Here is a 13,690-nt window from a genome sequence, read left to right on the forward strand (position 1 = left end):
TCCAGGGCATAACTTACTGGCAGGCAGAATTAAACACCAGTGTAACATGATTTTAAAGAGTGCAGGGTGAACTTCTGCCCCCAAAAATCGTGCTCACACCAGCCTGTAACTGGTGCTTGACCTTCCACCATTAGAGATTCATTCTCTAGTAACTTGAGCTTAGGAGGCTTTCTTCCAGAATCTCCTTTGGAAACAGAAATCCCTTTGGGAAAGCTAAGTGTTGATAGTTAATAAACGGGAAGGGCTGTTCCTCTGAGAGTTGATACCCACAAGGGGTGGTGGCGGTCTAGAGCGGGGGCCGGGACAGAGAGCTCACATGGGAGGATGCATGTGAGACTGATGTGAAGGTGGGTCCGCTCTTTTGTAGATGTTTGATAAATGCTACTACCTGCCTGGCCAAATACAGAAGACAGACCATGACCCAGGCACGTGGCTGGGAAATCCTCTTCCCAAGGAAACCCAGAGGGAGAGGCAGGGCTGCCCACCCCACATACTATCGAAGAGCAGCCAGCCCAGTGCTTTCTCTGTAACAGGTGCCCTCTCTCCTCTCCCAAGGCTTCACTTACATGGATTGACCGTTATGGGCACTTTTGTCTATGACTCAAGCGGGGAGAAGTGTGTCTTATTATCCTATGAGTGGAAGATGGGGCAAAAGACCTAGACAACAGAGGGGAGGGGATGTCAGCCGCACTCCACCCTGACACTGGCTTTTGTGCCCTTACAGAGGAATGGAAGAGTTAGGGCCAGAAACTGAAAGGGCGCTTCTCCAGAAGCCTTGGAACTCTGAACACAAGGAGTGGAGGTTGGGGCTCATCTGATTCCGCACAACATCCAGCTCTGGGAGTGCTGGGATGCAGCAGCCCTAGCATAGCCCTCAGCCACCTCATGAGGGACACTGTCAATGCAGGCAACAGCAGGGCTTCTGAAAGCAACCTCGAGGTTATGGAATATTGACTGAGGGCAGCCAGAGGTGAAGAAGACGTGAACCTATGATGTGGTCCTGCAGAGTCTCCTGGAAATCCTTGGTAGCAGGGAGCTTTACAGGGAGAGAAGGGTGGTAAAGGCTTCTGTGTCTCAAGAGGGGCCCAGAAGAGGAACTTTGGACAATTGGTACATGGTGTGACACTAGCTGTCATGGCCTGGTGATACTGGAGCTCCTCTTAGATCCTTAGAAGCTCGCCTGAGATGCTGATGGACAAAAGTGGCCCAGAAGCTCACCGGCCCAAGCTCTTCCCTTCAAATGCAACCAAATTTAGGCTATGATTTTACAGGACTAGAAAGTCTGTGCCAAACTCTGTCTGCAAAAGGATAGTGATGAGAATGGCTTCAGGGACTCTGTTATCCAATCAGGGGAAGGAAGGGAGAGGCCCAATCTTTGCCTTAGCTAACTTGAGATGAAATGAAGCTGAAGGAAAAGGGCAAGATTTGCTCAGAGTCCTCCAGTCACAAACTCTGACTTGAACCCTCCAGGGCTCGTTTTACAGGCCAGGAGGAAAAGGTACAGATGTTCAGTTTAAATTAATCCCAGTGTAGCATGGACTATCCTGCAGGAGATGACTATAGATAGGTTTTTAAAGAGAAGGCGAAAGGAAGAAAAGAAAAGACCATCTTTGTAGGTTGGAAAAGCGTTGGGGCATATATGCAAAGTCATTCTAATACCATTCTCCTCCTCCTTCCTCCACCAGCCACTTGCCAAGGTGCTGGATCTTTCCTTCCTTCCTGTGATTAAGCCCACATTTGCTCAGGATGCATTAACTAAGTCCTGATGTCGTTGCATAGCATATCTGGTCTACATGTAAGCTCAGTGTTCTAGAAGTTAAAAAATAAAAAGCTATGTCTTCAACACCTGCAAATATGGTATGCAAGCTGGAGTGACACCACTTAGAGAAGTTACTAAGTGGATGTGACAGAAAGAGCTACAGCGAGAACACAGGCTGACAGGTGTCACTTAAGTGGAGTTGCCCTGACGACAGCCATTGTCAGGTTGACAGAGACTCTGGCCTCTGGGGCTGGGGTGTCCTTTTTACACTTGAATGTGTGCCTGAGAGTTGAACAACACATGCAGTTTTGCTGGGTTGAGCCTGTCACATCCAGCCACACGCCACATGTCATCACTCCCATTTATTGAGGTCCACAATGAGCCTGGTTTTGGGTTAGGAACTTTACAGCAGCCCAGAATAGTAGGTTTTACCAGGCCCATCTCTCTTGGCAAATGGGAATTTTGGACCTCAGAGAGGTTGAGCAACATGTCCAAGATCATAGAGTTAGTTAAATGTCAGAGTCTGGATTTAAGGCCAGGTCTGCGTGGCTCTGAGGTCTGTGCCATTGATGGTGTCAAGGAGACAAGGTTTTGAAGCAGGGTTCCGACCTGCACCTTGCTGTGTGACCTGGACAAGTTCAGTAACCTTTCTGAGCCATCCTTCCCTGATCTGCAAAATGGGGGTAACCATGTAACTAACGCCTGGGGCTGGTGTGGGGATCGGTGGGTGTGCTCCATGGGGAACACACTTAGCACAGCAGCTGGTCCGCAGTGAGTAGGTGGCCAGTGGTCACTCTCCTGATGACACCAGGCTCCCTCTCCCTTCTGTGAGGCCCTGCGCGGAAAGAACCACAGCCCAGGAGACAGCTCTCAGACTTGCCTGCAGAGTTTCCATCCCTGGAGAAGGAAGCCCTTCCCTTTGTAAATGACAGCTGTGTGGGAAATAAATGGATACCTGGAAGATCCAAGAAACGGAAACCACTCTTCTCCTGCTGTGTGATTTTAAAATGTCACTTAACCATTACGGTTTTGTTTTTTTTTTCCTGTGGAATAACTTGAATGGTCCTTAACCCCACTTTATTTAGACTTGAGGTTGAGAGCTACGCTGGGATAAACATGGATTTTTGTTTCTCCGTAGGTGAGTTAGCCACAGAATAGATTGTGCCTGGTAAGATGAGGACTCTGGCTGGCTTCCCCAGCAACCTGGCCCCCTGCTTTAGGGACTATGGTCTGACGCCATCACTGTGTATGTCTGAGCAGCACGTTAATTTGAATATATTTTGTAGTCAAGAATCGACAGGTAGAAACGTTATTTGCATGTAAAATACATAATACATACAATGAGTCAAAGAGCAATTTTTTTCCAATAATCTGCTGATTTGTGTGATTCATGTATTGACATGGATTGTTGAGAGATATGGGGTTATGCTGACTTACAGCCCAGTAGCTTGTAATGCTGAGAAATTCATTGATGTCCCCATCAAGCTCTACCTCCTGACAAGTGATGAGGAAATCAAGCGATGCCTACCTATAATGGCTGCTTGGTTACTACTTTTGAGGCTGCTGGAGTCCAATGGGGCTCTTAAAAAATGGCACCTCTTTTGACCTGTGGAAAAGCCAAACTAGAGCCCAGTGCTGGAGTGAACACAGTAATTAACGTTACTTACAGGCCTCCTTTGTAAACCCCTGACCTGATGGCAGGCTAACTTCCCTTCCCATCAGTTTTACAGTGGGAGGGACAGGGCGTTCTGCTCTTCAGCCTTTGTTTTGGCCATCAGAGTTGAAATTTGGTTTGAGACGCCTCTGACCAGTCTTTGCTATCATTTGGAGGTGGTTAGCATCATAATCCACACCATGAATGAAACGGCAAACAGAAGGAGGATGTAGGGTTTTTCTCAGGCAAATCCCTTAAAGAGGAGGCAACAGGCCCGGAAAGGTTCAGTGACTTTCCTAAGGCCACCCGGCTGCTGAAAGACAGAGCTGGGACTAGTAGTGCACAGGCACGCTGACCCCTGCCGCCACGCTCTTTCTCCTTATTACTCTGTGTCTCTGTCTCCTACGGTTAGATACGGTCTTTTAGGAAGAGCTGAAGAAAAGGAAACTCACCTGTGTTAACAACACTATGTCCCAGGAACTGTGCCAGATGCTTCATCTGCATTGGCTCATTTTATCCTCACAATCCCTTAGCCAGGCAGTGATCACCGTTAAGCTGTTTGTACACAGACGGAGAGGTTAACTTACTGTTCTGTAAGACCACAAAGTTCTTTCTGCTAGGCTCTGTTAAATGCCTCCTTCATCTCACTTACTTCCTCCCTCAGCCTCCCTCACACTTTGAAGCACCCTTTGATAGGCTCCATTGGGAGGTTTTAAATGGCAAGGCTTCCTTGGGTTGAGGGCAATGGGTAGGTCATTTGTTACAGGCAAGTCTGAATACAGAAAATGTTGGTCTGAAAGAGAGTCAAACAAGGCCTTCTGGGAAGTGGGGAGTGTGGTTTTTGAGGGAGTGGACTTCTACTAGGTACTGGTATGGCAGGGGTGGCAGGCTGCTATCAATCCAGGCTCTCCTGCAGGCACAGCCTCTGGAAGGAAAGGAAACAGAGGGTGCATCTCAGGCCTGAGTATCCTTTGTGGTAGTTCTGCCCAGGAGACAGGTAACTGATGCCAATTAAGAAAATCTTAAGTTTTTCAGATCACAGTACTTCTTCGTCATTCATGTATTGACATTAAATTCATGCATTAAATCCATGCTCTGTTGTCCTGCAATTGGAAGCGATCTGTTCTCTGTAAAGACCTCTAGGAAAGAATGCCCCAGGTCTCAGCATCTCTCACTAGCCTTTCCCCAGGCATTGGAAGGCTCTTGCTGTAGAAACACATTTAAAACAGGATTACGTCTTTTATTTCATGGATCTTCCTTCTCAAGTGTGTAATCCAGGGCTTTGAATGCAGCAGGTATTTTTGCACTTGATGTAGGGTAGGAAAGGGAAGGAAAATTAGATTTGCCCCTTCCGATTGTTGCAGCTACAGTCTTAGAAATTACAATTTGGTGAGGAACTGGCAATGGATATTAAAGTAATATCACTTCGGGGGAAACTATTATATGAAAATAAAAGCTTCTGTTCATAAGGATATATTTTAAAATCATTTATTAAAATATTGCTTAGAATTTGAAAATTCATCAATAGGTGAATTGTTTGAAAAGTATGGTTTATCCATAGAGTGAGATGTTATATGCTTTTAAAAATAACTTGGATCTACATGTAGTAACCTGGAAAGAGGCCCATTATACAGTGTTTAATGAAGAAAGCAAGTTTCTGAGTAATGTATATAACATGATTCCATTTATATACAGCATACACCAACAGCACACACTTTTATATATATATATAACTTAGGTCTTATATATATTTGCATGAGCAAAAAATAGAGAAGAGTACACAGTAAAATGTTAATATTACCTTAAGAGGGTGAAGTTTTAAATGAAAGAAAAATCTAACAAAGTTTAAATTAAAATAAAATCCCCTGAGAAGAAAGGGACCAGAATGGTTACGTGGTCCAGAAAGGACAAGGTGGACTCAATCACAGCTTTGTTCTACCACCTCCACTCATTGTGCATTTTCAGGCCGGGTTGCCCTGACGCACCAGAGATCAGCCCTCTATCCTAAGGCAGATCACAATGTGTTATGCCACAAGTGATATTGGTAAACAGAGTATTTGGAGAGTCAAGGCTATAAAACTTCTCATCTGTGAAAGTTTCCAAGACATACAAGAACTTTGGTATCTTGATAAAAAGAATGTGTCTCCAGCCACACTTGGAATCTACCAGGCTTCTGGTTGAGGCCCTGTAGCCTCCAGGGTCTCCCTGTCCATATCAATAGATACTGCTTGCAGGACCTACCTGACTATAAGCCATTGATTATAGCTATATTTAACCTATGAGAACCAATGCATAAGACCCCCAGTAGTACCTAAATCTATTATAACGCTTAGTATATCACAGTTAGTCATTTAACCAACTCTTCCCAGAAGATAAGGGTCACCAATGCAGAGATAAGTCTCTTCACCTTTTAGTACAGAATACTTAGCACATGCTTGGCCCACAGTCACATAAGGTTAATAGAAAAAAATATGTATTAAGTTATTGCACTGGATAGATTGAATGGCTTCCAGTGGCTTTCAGGGATTCTGGAGAGATTTCCCATAAAAAGGTAAGCCTTCGTGAAAGATTTAAAAAGGAGGAAAGGGGTGGAGTGTACAACCTCCACTCAGTAGAAAAAGCTAATTCTGTTGTGGCAGCACAACAGAATCTTTTGGGTCTTTCTCATCCTTAGAGAAAGGTAGGTAAGAAGAGTGTTCAACTTTTTAGAATAAAACAGCAAGGATTGAGCTATAAATGCAGAAGTATTATACTAAGAAAATGCCTCCCAGATATTGTTAAAGCAAATAGTATCATATTCAGCACAAAACCACAGTGAATTGATTTAATCAGACATTATCAGAGCAAGGAAGAAATAACATTCTGGTTCTGGTACAAAAGAAAAAATCCCACCTCAAATTGCTTTGCAGGTACTGGTGGCACTCAGCAAGTTGTTCTTTGGAATATTGGGCCTTGGGTTAGGGAGAAATAGGACCACAGAGGCTTTTGTGTAGGAGAACGGCCCAGGTATGGGGCTGCCTGGAGGTTCAGCCAGGTAGCTGGCTGCTGCAGCCTTGGTGTGGCTCCCATCTGGTGTGGAAGACACTAAGAACACTGCTGGGTTAGCTGCCATGAGGTGGTGATGGATCACGGCTGTGGCCTGATTCTTGAGGAGCCATGGATTCACTGCAGTGTGCCGTGGCCATATGTGAACCCTGGCCATGTGTGAGGTCCCCTGGGAGGAGGAGGAGAAAACCACATAATACATCCCCCCTTTTAGCAGCAACCACCATTGGAACAAGCTAGAGCCTGAGATTTTCCAGGCAGCATGGTCCACAGGTTCAGAATGCTGCTTCCTGATTCTAGGGGCCTTTAATTTTGGGCAACAGCAAAAGGAAGGGTTGGTTGGCCCCTAGAGATGAAATATGGTACAATCTTCACCTTCTGGGGTTTCAGCAAGGGCTCAGAGTTGGCAAGAGACAGAAAAGCAGAGTCCCAACACAAGGCAGGTGGAAACTCAGAGGGCTTGCTCAACCTTCTGGTTCTGGTGTTTGTGGGGCCTCTACATCATCTATGCCCACAATTAATCTGAGCCTTTCCAGTAATAGGAAACTCACTTCTGCAGCATCTCACAAAGCTGGATAACCTTTCTAATTGTAACCCTCCCCAAGAGTCTCATCTCAACCACCAACACAGCTTTCCTCCAGTCCAGGCCTCTGAAGAACCTCTGAGTTAGAGATAGACCTCTTTACAGCATGGGGTTCTTGTTTTGGATCTTCTGTAACTTAGAGATCTTCTTCCTCTGTAGGTCTTTTTGTCAACAGATATTCTTGTCCAGTTGTCCTCCAATCATCACTGTCCCTTAGAATTAGAGACTTAAAGAATCCTGATGCCCAAACCTCACTAAATCGTACTCTCTGGGGGTAGAACCAAAGCACTGGTATTTTTAAAGCTCTCCAGGTGATTCCACTGTATAGCCAAGGTTGAGAACCACTGTCTTGCTCCCTGAACCTGGTCAACTTCTTGGGGTTTATGCTATGGAATCAAGCATCCTAGATTTGAATCTTGCCTCTACCACTTGGGCAATTTCTTGTGTTTTTGTTTTCTCATCTGTTATATAGGGATAATAGTATCTACCTCAAAGAGCTGTTGAACCAGCTACATGAGAACACATGTAGGTCAAGAATAGTCTCTGGCATATAGTAAGTGTTCTATAAAATTTAGTAAGTGTTATATAAAATTTAACTCATGTGCCTAGGACAGGGCCTAGCGAATGTTGACATAATATTTGTGCACTTGCCATAAGATAGGCATTGTTCTATGCACTTTATTTTTGTTGCGTTGAAGATCTCGTATAAGAAAAATTATGTAAATAAAATGCGTCTTCAGAACCTCTTTACCTGGTAGGGTCTATTGTTTCAAACTACCCATTTAACTCATACCCTAGTGAACTCTCTGAACCCCTTATCATCCCACGTGTTTTCTTGCCTCCCATGAAAATCTCCTTAAGAATTCTACAGAAGATGTGTACCCTTAAAAGTATCCAACATGACTAAATTAAGAGCTCATCAATGGTCAATTCAATATGTTTTGTTGCCTCTTGTTAAGTCTAGTGCCTATTAATGAGCTAGGCATTTAAGAGATGCCTAGTAAATTGTTTGTGGCATGACTAAACTAATGAACCTGGTAAAAGACTACGCTAATGTATTTTTGCAGAAGAGATGGAGAAAGACTGAATTCACATGAATGGTGGGGATGCTGAGAAAAGGGTTCTACAAAGTACCTACTCTGTGCTAGGCACTTTTCACCATCATAAGAAGTGAATGTTCCGGTCATCTCTTGGTGTATAACAAATCACCCCAAACTTAGTCTCTTAAAGTGATAATTAGCTTGCTTGTGACTTTGTTCTTAGGTGATTACATAGCAGGAACAGCACCTCTTTGTTCTAAGACAGCTCGCCAGGGGGCTAGAGTATCCACTTTCAAAACAGTTCCTTCCTGGACTCCAGCCTTTATGGAACCACCCTAGTGGCATAGGCTCCTCACTCCCAGCCCCAGGCTGGCTCTGGGTTGGATGGGTTGGGATAGAAAACTCTTGCCATGAGAATATAGCTCTTCATCTCAGCCTCTCCACTCCCCATTCCAAAGGGAGACGTGTCTGTGCTTGGGGAGAAGCCAAGCAAAGCAAAAGATTTCAACAGCGAAAGGAGGAAACACACCCACTGAGGTTCTCATAGCAACATAATCACGCACAGGCAGCAGCCTATTCCGGTGGGAGCTTGTTTCAGCTCCCCTCCTCCCTGGTTAGTCACAGAAGGGATGCACAAGCAGAAGCAGTGCCGGGTGGGGGCAGAGTGTCGGACTGAAAGTCAGGAGGCTGGGGAGCTGGGTCCTCGGCTTGCTGATGGACCATGGACAAATGTCCTCCTCTGTCCAATCTTGGGGTCCTTATTTGTAAAATGAGAGGATTGGACCACAGAGCGGTGAGAATCGTTTCTTTTCTGATTTCCTTTGATTGCACAAACACCGAGACACTTTTGGTAGGGGATTAGATGTCTCTCAGAATCTTTTGTCTCTGAGAAGATGCCTAGAGAAAAAGGAATTCAATAGGGTAAAAGTCATCCTCCAGATTCACATCATTTATTTCCCTACCACTCTCTGCACGTTGGCAGGATGTGAACGGGAAGAACGACTGGGTGTTGTCAAGGACTCTGCACACTCACCCCCAGCTCTAACCCAGGTCTGTGTTCTGAGAAGGGAAAAGGTTAAGGAGGTTAAGGCCATATTTTTATTCAAGTTCTCACACACACACATGCACACACACACAGTCTCATTAACTCAAGCCTCTTGCTACATTTTCATCCTTCTCATTCTTCATCCTCTCCTCTATCCCTCACTTCTCACCTCTACTTAGTGCAATGTATCCTCTCTTTCCCCGAGGACCAGATGATGGAGGCATATTTCCTACTGAGAAAGATTCTAGCCCTTTTCTTCAATGGACTCTGGGGTTAGTTGAGGACAGTCAGGCTCACACTTCCCAGTTATCAAAGGTGATGATAAAAGCAAATAGGGCATTTGGGAGGGACCTCCCCAAACAAGTACAGAGATGACGTGAAGACAGCCGGGTGCTCAGGCAGCATCTTCTAGGTCTCAGTCCCTGACTTGTAGGCTGAAAGCTTAAAAGTGCAGCTGCTTTAAGGAGTCAGCCTGAGTGTCCTGCTGCAAAGGGAGAGGCAGAGTGGGGTCCCCCGCTTTTGTTCTATCTCCCACTGCCCGACAGATGGCCAGTAAGACAGAGAAAAAGCAGCTCTCAAAGTGAAGACAGGAATGCATTGTATAAAAATTCACACCCCCTGCTGCCGCCTAAACTCCCTTAAAAAAGGATCAAGAGAATCCTGATGGGTGCGTGACATCCTCCCTCTCTCCCATAAAAGGGACTTCAAAATCTGGCGATGGTGGGGGAAGGGTGAGGAGGGAGAAGAGAAATGCGTGGGCAGGGGGCTGCCAGGGAAGACTGGAGTTGGGGGGGCGGCGGGCACTGCAGTCTCGCATTTGACTTTCTCCCACCCTCTTTCCCAAGCCACCCTGGCCGCCACCTTTGCCCCTGCCTCTCAACCTGAAAGGGGCTTGGAGTCCCAAGGGCTTTGGGTACAGAGAATGGGAGAGAAGGATAAAGAATGACACCACACTTACCCCTAGAGTTGAAGGAGTTAAGGACCCTCCCCCATCCAGACACCCACCCTTTCATTCCCCAAACCATAATTCGCCAAGGAAGGATCCAGGAACTGGCAGAGGAGCGGGAGAGCTGGGGTGGGACGGGGTGGGGAGGGTGCGAGTTAACTGTGGCCCGGTCTCGCCCGGAGCTCGCCCTAGGTGGGAGCACGCGCACCGGGTCTGAGAACCTGCAAGAGCCTTGCCCGGCGCCTGCTTTCTCTGGGCCCCCAGCGCAGGCCTGGTCTCCGCGCAAGTTGTGCGCAGCGCCAGGGAGTGGAGGCGGCCAAGACCCTCGGAGACTAGGGGAGGGGGCGGGCCCGGGGGCGCTGGGGGCCCTCGGTCTGCGCCCAGCCGCCGCCTGCTCCACCGAACCTCCTACCCCGCCCCCACTCACCCGGCTCAGCCCCTAGGAGAGACGCGCAGGAAGCGTGTTGCTTCGCCCAGCGGATCGGCAGAAGTTGAGAGGAGTTGGCGGCTGCCTCTGGCCGGCCGGACTTTGCGAGCAGCCTGGAGAGGATCCGCGACCGCCGCCGCCGCCGCGGAGCCTTCAGGGCGGCTTCCCTCGCGCTTAGCCCGCAGCGCGGGTGGAGAGGGGCGGGGAGGGGGGTCGGGGGCACGAGAAGAACTTGAAACTGTGTGAAGGAATCCGGAGCAGATGAGAAAGGAGGAAAATAAAACAAAGTGGAGACTGCAGAACAGACTCCACTGTGGCTGACTGTGCCGGCTGACGCTCCAGCAGAGGGGCTGGGTTGGAATTTTTTCTCCCATTCTCTCGCTCTCTCTTTTAAAGCTACACCAGCTCTCTCTCTTTCTCTACTATCTCTGTATCACCAAATCCTTGCTGGCTCTTATGGGCATGAAACACTCCTCCCGCTGCCTGCTCCTAAGGAGGAAAATGGCGGAGAACGCGGCCGAGAACACCGAGGTAAGGAGGCGAGCGAGCTGGGGCTCTCGGAGACCCCGCCGCCCACCCGGACCACCGCGCCGCCGCCGCCGCCGCTCAGCACCGAGTGCCAAACTTTCCCCAGCTTCATCCCGCTTGCTTCTGCCGGCCTCCGTGTGTGTGTGTGTGTGTGTGTGTGCGCGCGTGTGTGTGTGTGTGTGTGCGTGTGTGTGTGTGTGTGTGTTGGTGGGGGGTGGGGGGGAAGTTCATGTCTCAGGTCCCCTCCCTCTTGAAAATGCAAAACAGTCACTCTCCCCCCATCACCCTCGCCTGCCGCCCGCTGCTCCCTTCTCCTGCCCCCAAGTCCCAAATCCTGGACAGCCGCGCTCCCCTGCCCTCTCCTTTGGGCTCCGTGAGGACTCCCGGGTGCCGGCTTTGTGCAGAGCTGGGGTGGGTAATCCTGGGGCCAGGTCTGCTCCCTGCAGTGTCTTGACCATCTCCTGCCGCTGCCTCAGCTTTACCCTTCAAGCTCGAGTCGGTCCCCGAGCTCTCCGTCCCCGCAGCAGCGCGGAGAGCTCCCGGCCGCGGGGGCCGAGCCGGCGGGAGGGCTTGAGCACCTCCTACAGACCCTCCGGCCCAGATCTGGGCCAGAGAGAAGTCTGCAATCGTCAGATGTCAGAGCCGCCTCTGGGGCGCTTAACCCGGCAGGGCACACGGGCCGCGGCCACCTTCAGCACCAGGGACAGCGTCCGCCCCTGCCGCAGCCGAGCCTGCGCGGACTGTGGGGGCTGCGCGCCGCCGGCTGCAGTGAGAAACGGGTCTGCAGCCGCCCGTCCCGCAAGGGCTTTTGAGGAGGTCGCTGTAGCGCCGCAAATTGCGTTCTTGGCCCCCGCCTTCGGCGGCCTTTTTCTCTACTCTCCAGCTGGCCCTGAGCCGCAGAGAGCCCTGCTGGGCGTTGTGTCCCAAGACTCGAGGCTGTGATCCCTCGCCTCGCCCTGACCCCGCTGTCATTACAACAACCGGACTATTCCGTAGGCTCTGGGCACCTGTAGTCACGAAGGGGATCAGCGTGGGCAGGCCCCTTACCTTCCTGGAGAAACGGTGCGCCGAGGTGGGGGCGGAGTGGGGCATGTGTGTGAAGATCATCCCTTACTCAGTGGCAGGAAAAAGACACAGAGAGCAAACTCCCGGGCTCTATTAATAGCTGGGTGTCTGGTGGGGCTGCCGCACATTTCACATATGGTTACCCATATGCAGCGGGGGGCGGGGACGGGGGTGTGGCGCGGGGTTTGTCCCTCTGTCTTGCCGGAATGCAAAAAGGTAGAGAGACCCTTCCTGGTCTTCTTCCCTTGAGGTCTCAACTCTGCTGCTAAAACCCCTGCCCCACCGCGTAGGCAGCAACGCTTTATCAATCCCCATCCTCTGAGAGACTAGAAGCAGCATGCATCTGGCAACTGTCGATTTCAAAACAAACACGCTCCGGGACTTGAAAGCAGTGGGGCATTCAGTAGCGAGTGCTGTCTCCTTGAGTTAGGGCAAAGCCTGCATGCCTGCCGTCCCCTCACCACTTCCTCCTCCCCAGCCCCCACCTGAGAGCAGACGTTCGGAATGATGTGCAGTGCGAGGCGGCTAGCCTCCCAGAAGAAAGCCATCCTTACCAGTCCCCTCACCCTCCGCGCTCTGATCGCCCACCCGCCGAAAGGGTTTCTAAAAATAGCCCAGGGTTTCAAGGCCGCGCTTCTGTGAAATGTGGAGCGAGCGGGCACGTAGCGGTCTCTGCCAGGTGGCTGGAGCCCTGGAAGCGAGAAGGCGCTCCCTCCCTGCATTTCCACCTCACCCCACGCCCGGCTCATTTTTCTAAAAAAAAAAAGTTTTGGCTGGCCCCTTTGCCTCGTACCCCCGCTGCCGCTTGGGGTCTGGGTGCAGACCCCTGCCAGGTTCCGCAGTGTGCAGCGGCGGCTGCTGTGCTCTCCCAACCTCGGCGAGGGTTAAAGGCGTCCGGAGCAGGCAGAGCGCCGCGCGCCAGGCTATTTTTACTTGCTTCCCCCGCCGCTCCGCGCTCCCCCTTCTCAGCAGTTGCACATGCCAGCTCTGCTCAAGGCATCAATGAAAACAGCAGTAGGGGCGGCCGGGCTCCTGCGAACAACAACAAAACAAACAAACAAAAAACCACGTCGCGTGCGGGCCACCAAGGCAGTGCGGGGAGGGACGCACCCAGCTGGGGCTCCTTGGAGGGGTGTGAGCCAGGTTGGCGGATCAGTTCTTAGCAACTTCCCTGCAGAAGGGGTAGAACCCAGACTTGGTCAAACGTGCCTAGCGGAGGCATCCAGGCAGCGTGACAATCACTTGGTTTCCCTCCAGGAACTGGCTGTTTTTGGAATAAGCCAGGACTAGAGCAGCACTTCCAAAAGTGGGGTGTTGTGGGCTTGCCTGCATTTATGGTGGATGAGAGCGGCAGGAGCACGCCTCCATGTGTGTCAGTGGGTGGTGCGGAGCGTGGTAGTGGTCCTAGTTCTGAATTGCACATCTCTTTATCAAGCGCCGACTCTGTACCAGGAAAACTAGGTACCCATGAGGACCACCTGGTCCCTGCTCTGGGGGGGCTCACACTCTCATGGACAACTATGATGGATAATCCTGTAGCCACCTTTTCCTTTTTGTTGTTTATCTCATTCCATCCTCACAACAATCCTGCGAGATAA

General features: G+C 49.8%; 1 protein-coding gene and 2 long non-coding RNA genes across 3 annotated transcripts in view; 2 read left to right on the forward strand and 1 right to left on the reverse strand.

The window, feature by feature from the left end:
* LOC110740633 overlaps nucleotides 1-7,787 on the forward strand; it is a 26,834-nt gene extending 19,047 nt beyond the window's left edge. The window contains exon 3 of the long non-coding RNA XR_002515488.2: nucleotides 725-7,787. This is a non-coding gene — a long non-coding RNA (uncharacterized LOC110740633). The remainder of the gene's footprint in view (nucleotides 1-724) is intronic.
* On the reverse strand, nucleotides 6,224-13,217 carry LOC108580871. The gene is made up of 2 exons (XR_002515489.2): nucleotides 12,075-13,217; nucleotides 6,224-8,978 (listed from the first exon to the last, which is right to left on the reverse strand). It is a non-coding gene; the product is annotated as an uncharacterized LOC108580871 (long non-coding RNA).
* Nucleotides 10,501-13,690, forward strand: part of PRMT8 (protein arginine methyltransferase 8) — a 98,488-nt gene continuing 95,298 nt past the window's right edge. Inside the window, exon 1 of the mRNA XM_003905816.5 lies at nucleotides 10,501-11,030. Coding sequence (XP_003905865.1) covers nucleotides 10,956-11,030 — 75 coding nt within the window. The 5' untranslated portion in view covers nucleotides 10,501-10,955. The remainder of the gene's footprint in view (nucleotides 11,031-13,690) is intronic.

The sequence above is a fragment of the Papio anubis genome, chromosome 9 (assembly GCF_008728515.1).
Source record: "Papio anubis isolate 15944 chromosome 9, Panubis1.0, whole genome shotgun sequence".
Taxonomy (NCBI): domain Eukaryota; kingdom Metazoa; phylum Chordata; class Mammalia; order Primates; family Cercopithecidae; genus Papio; species Papio anubis.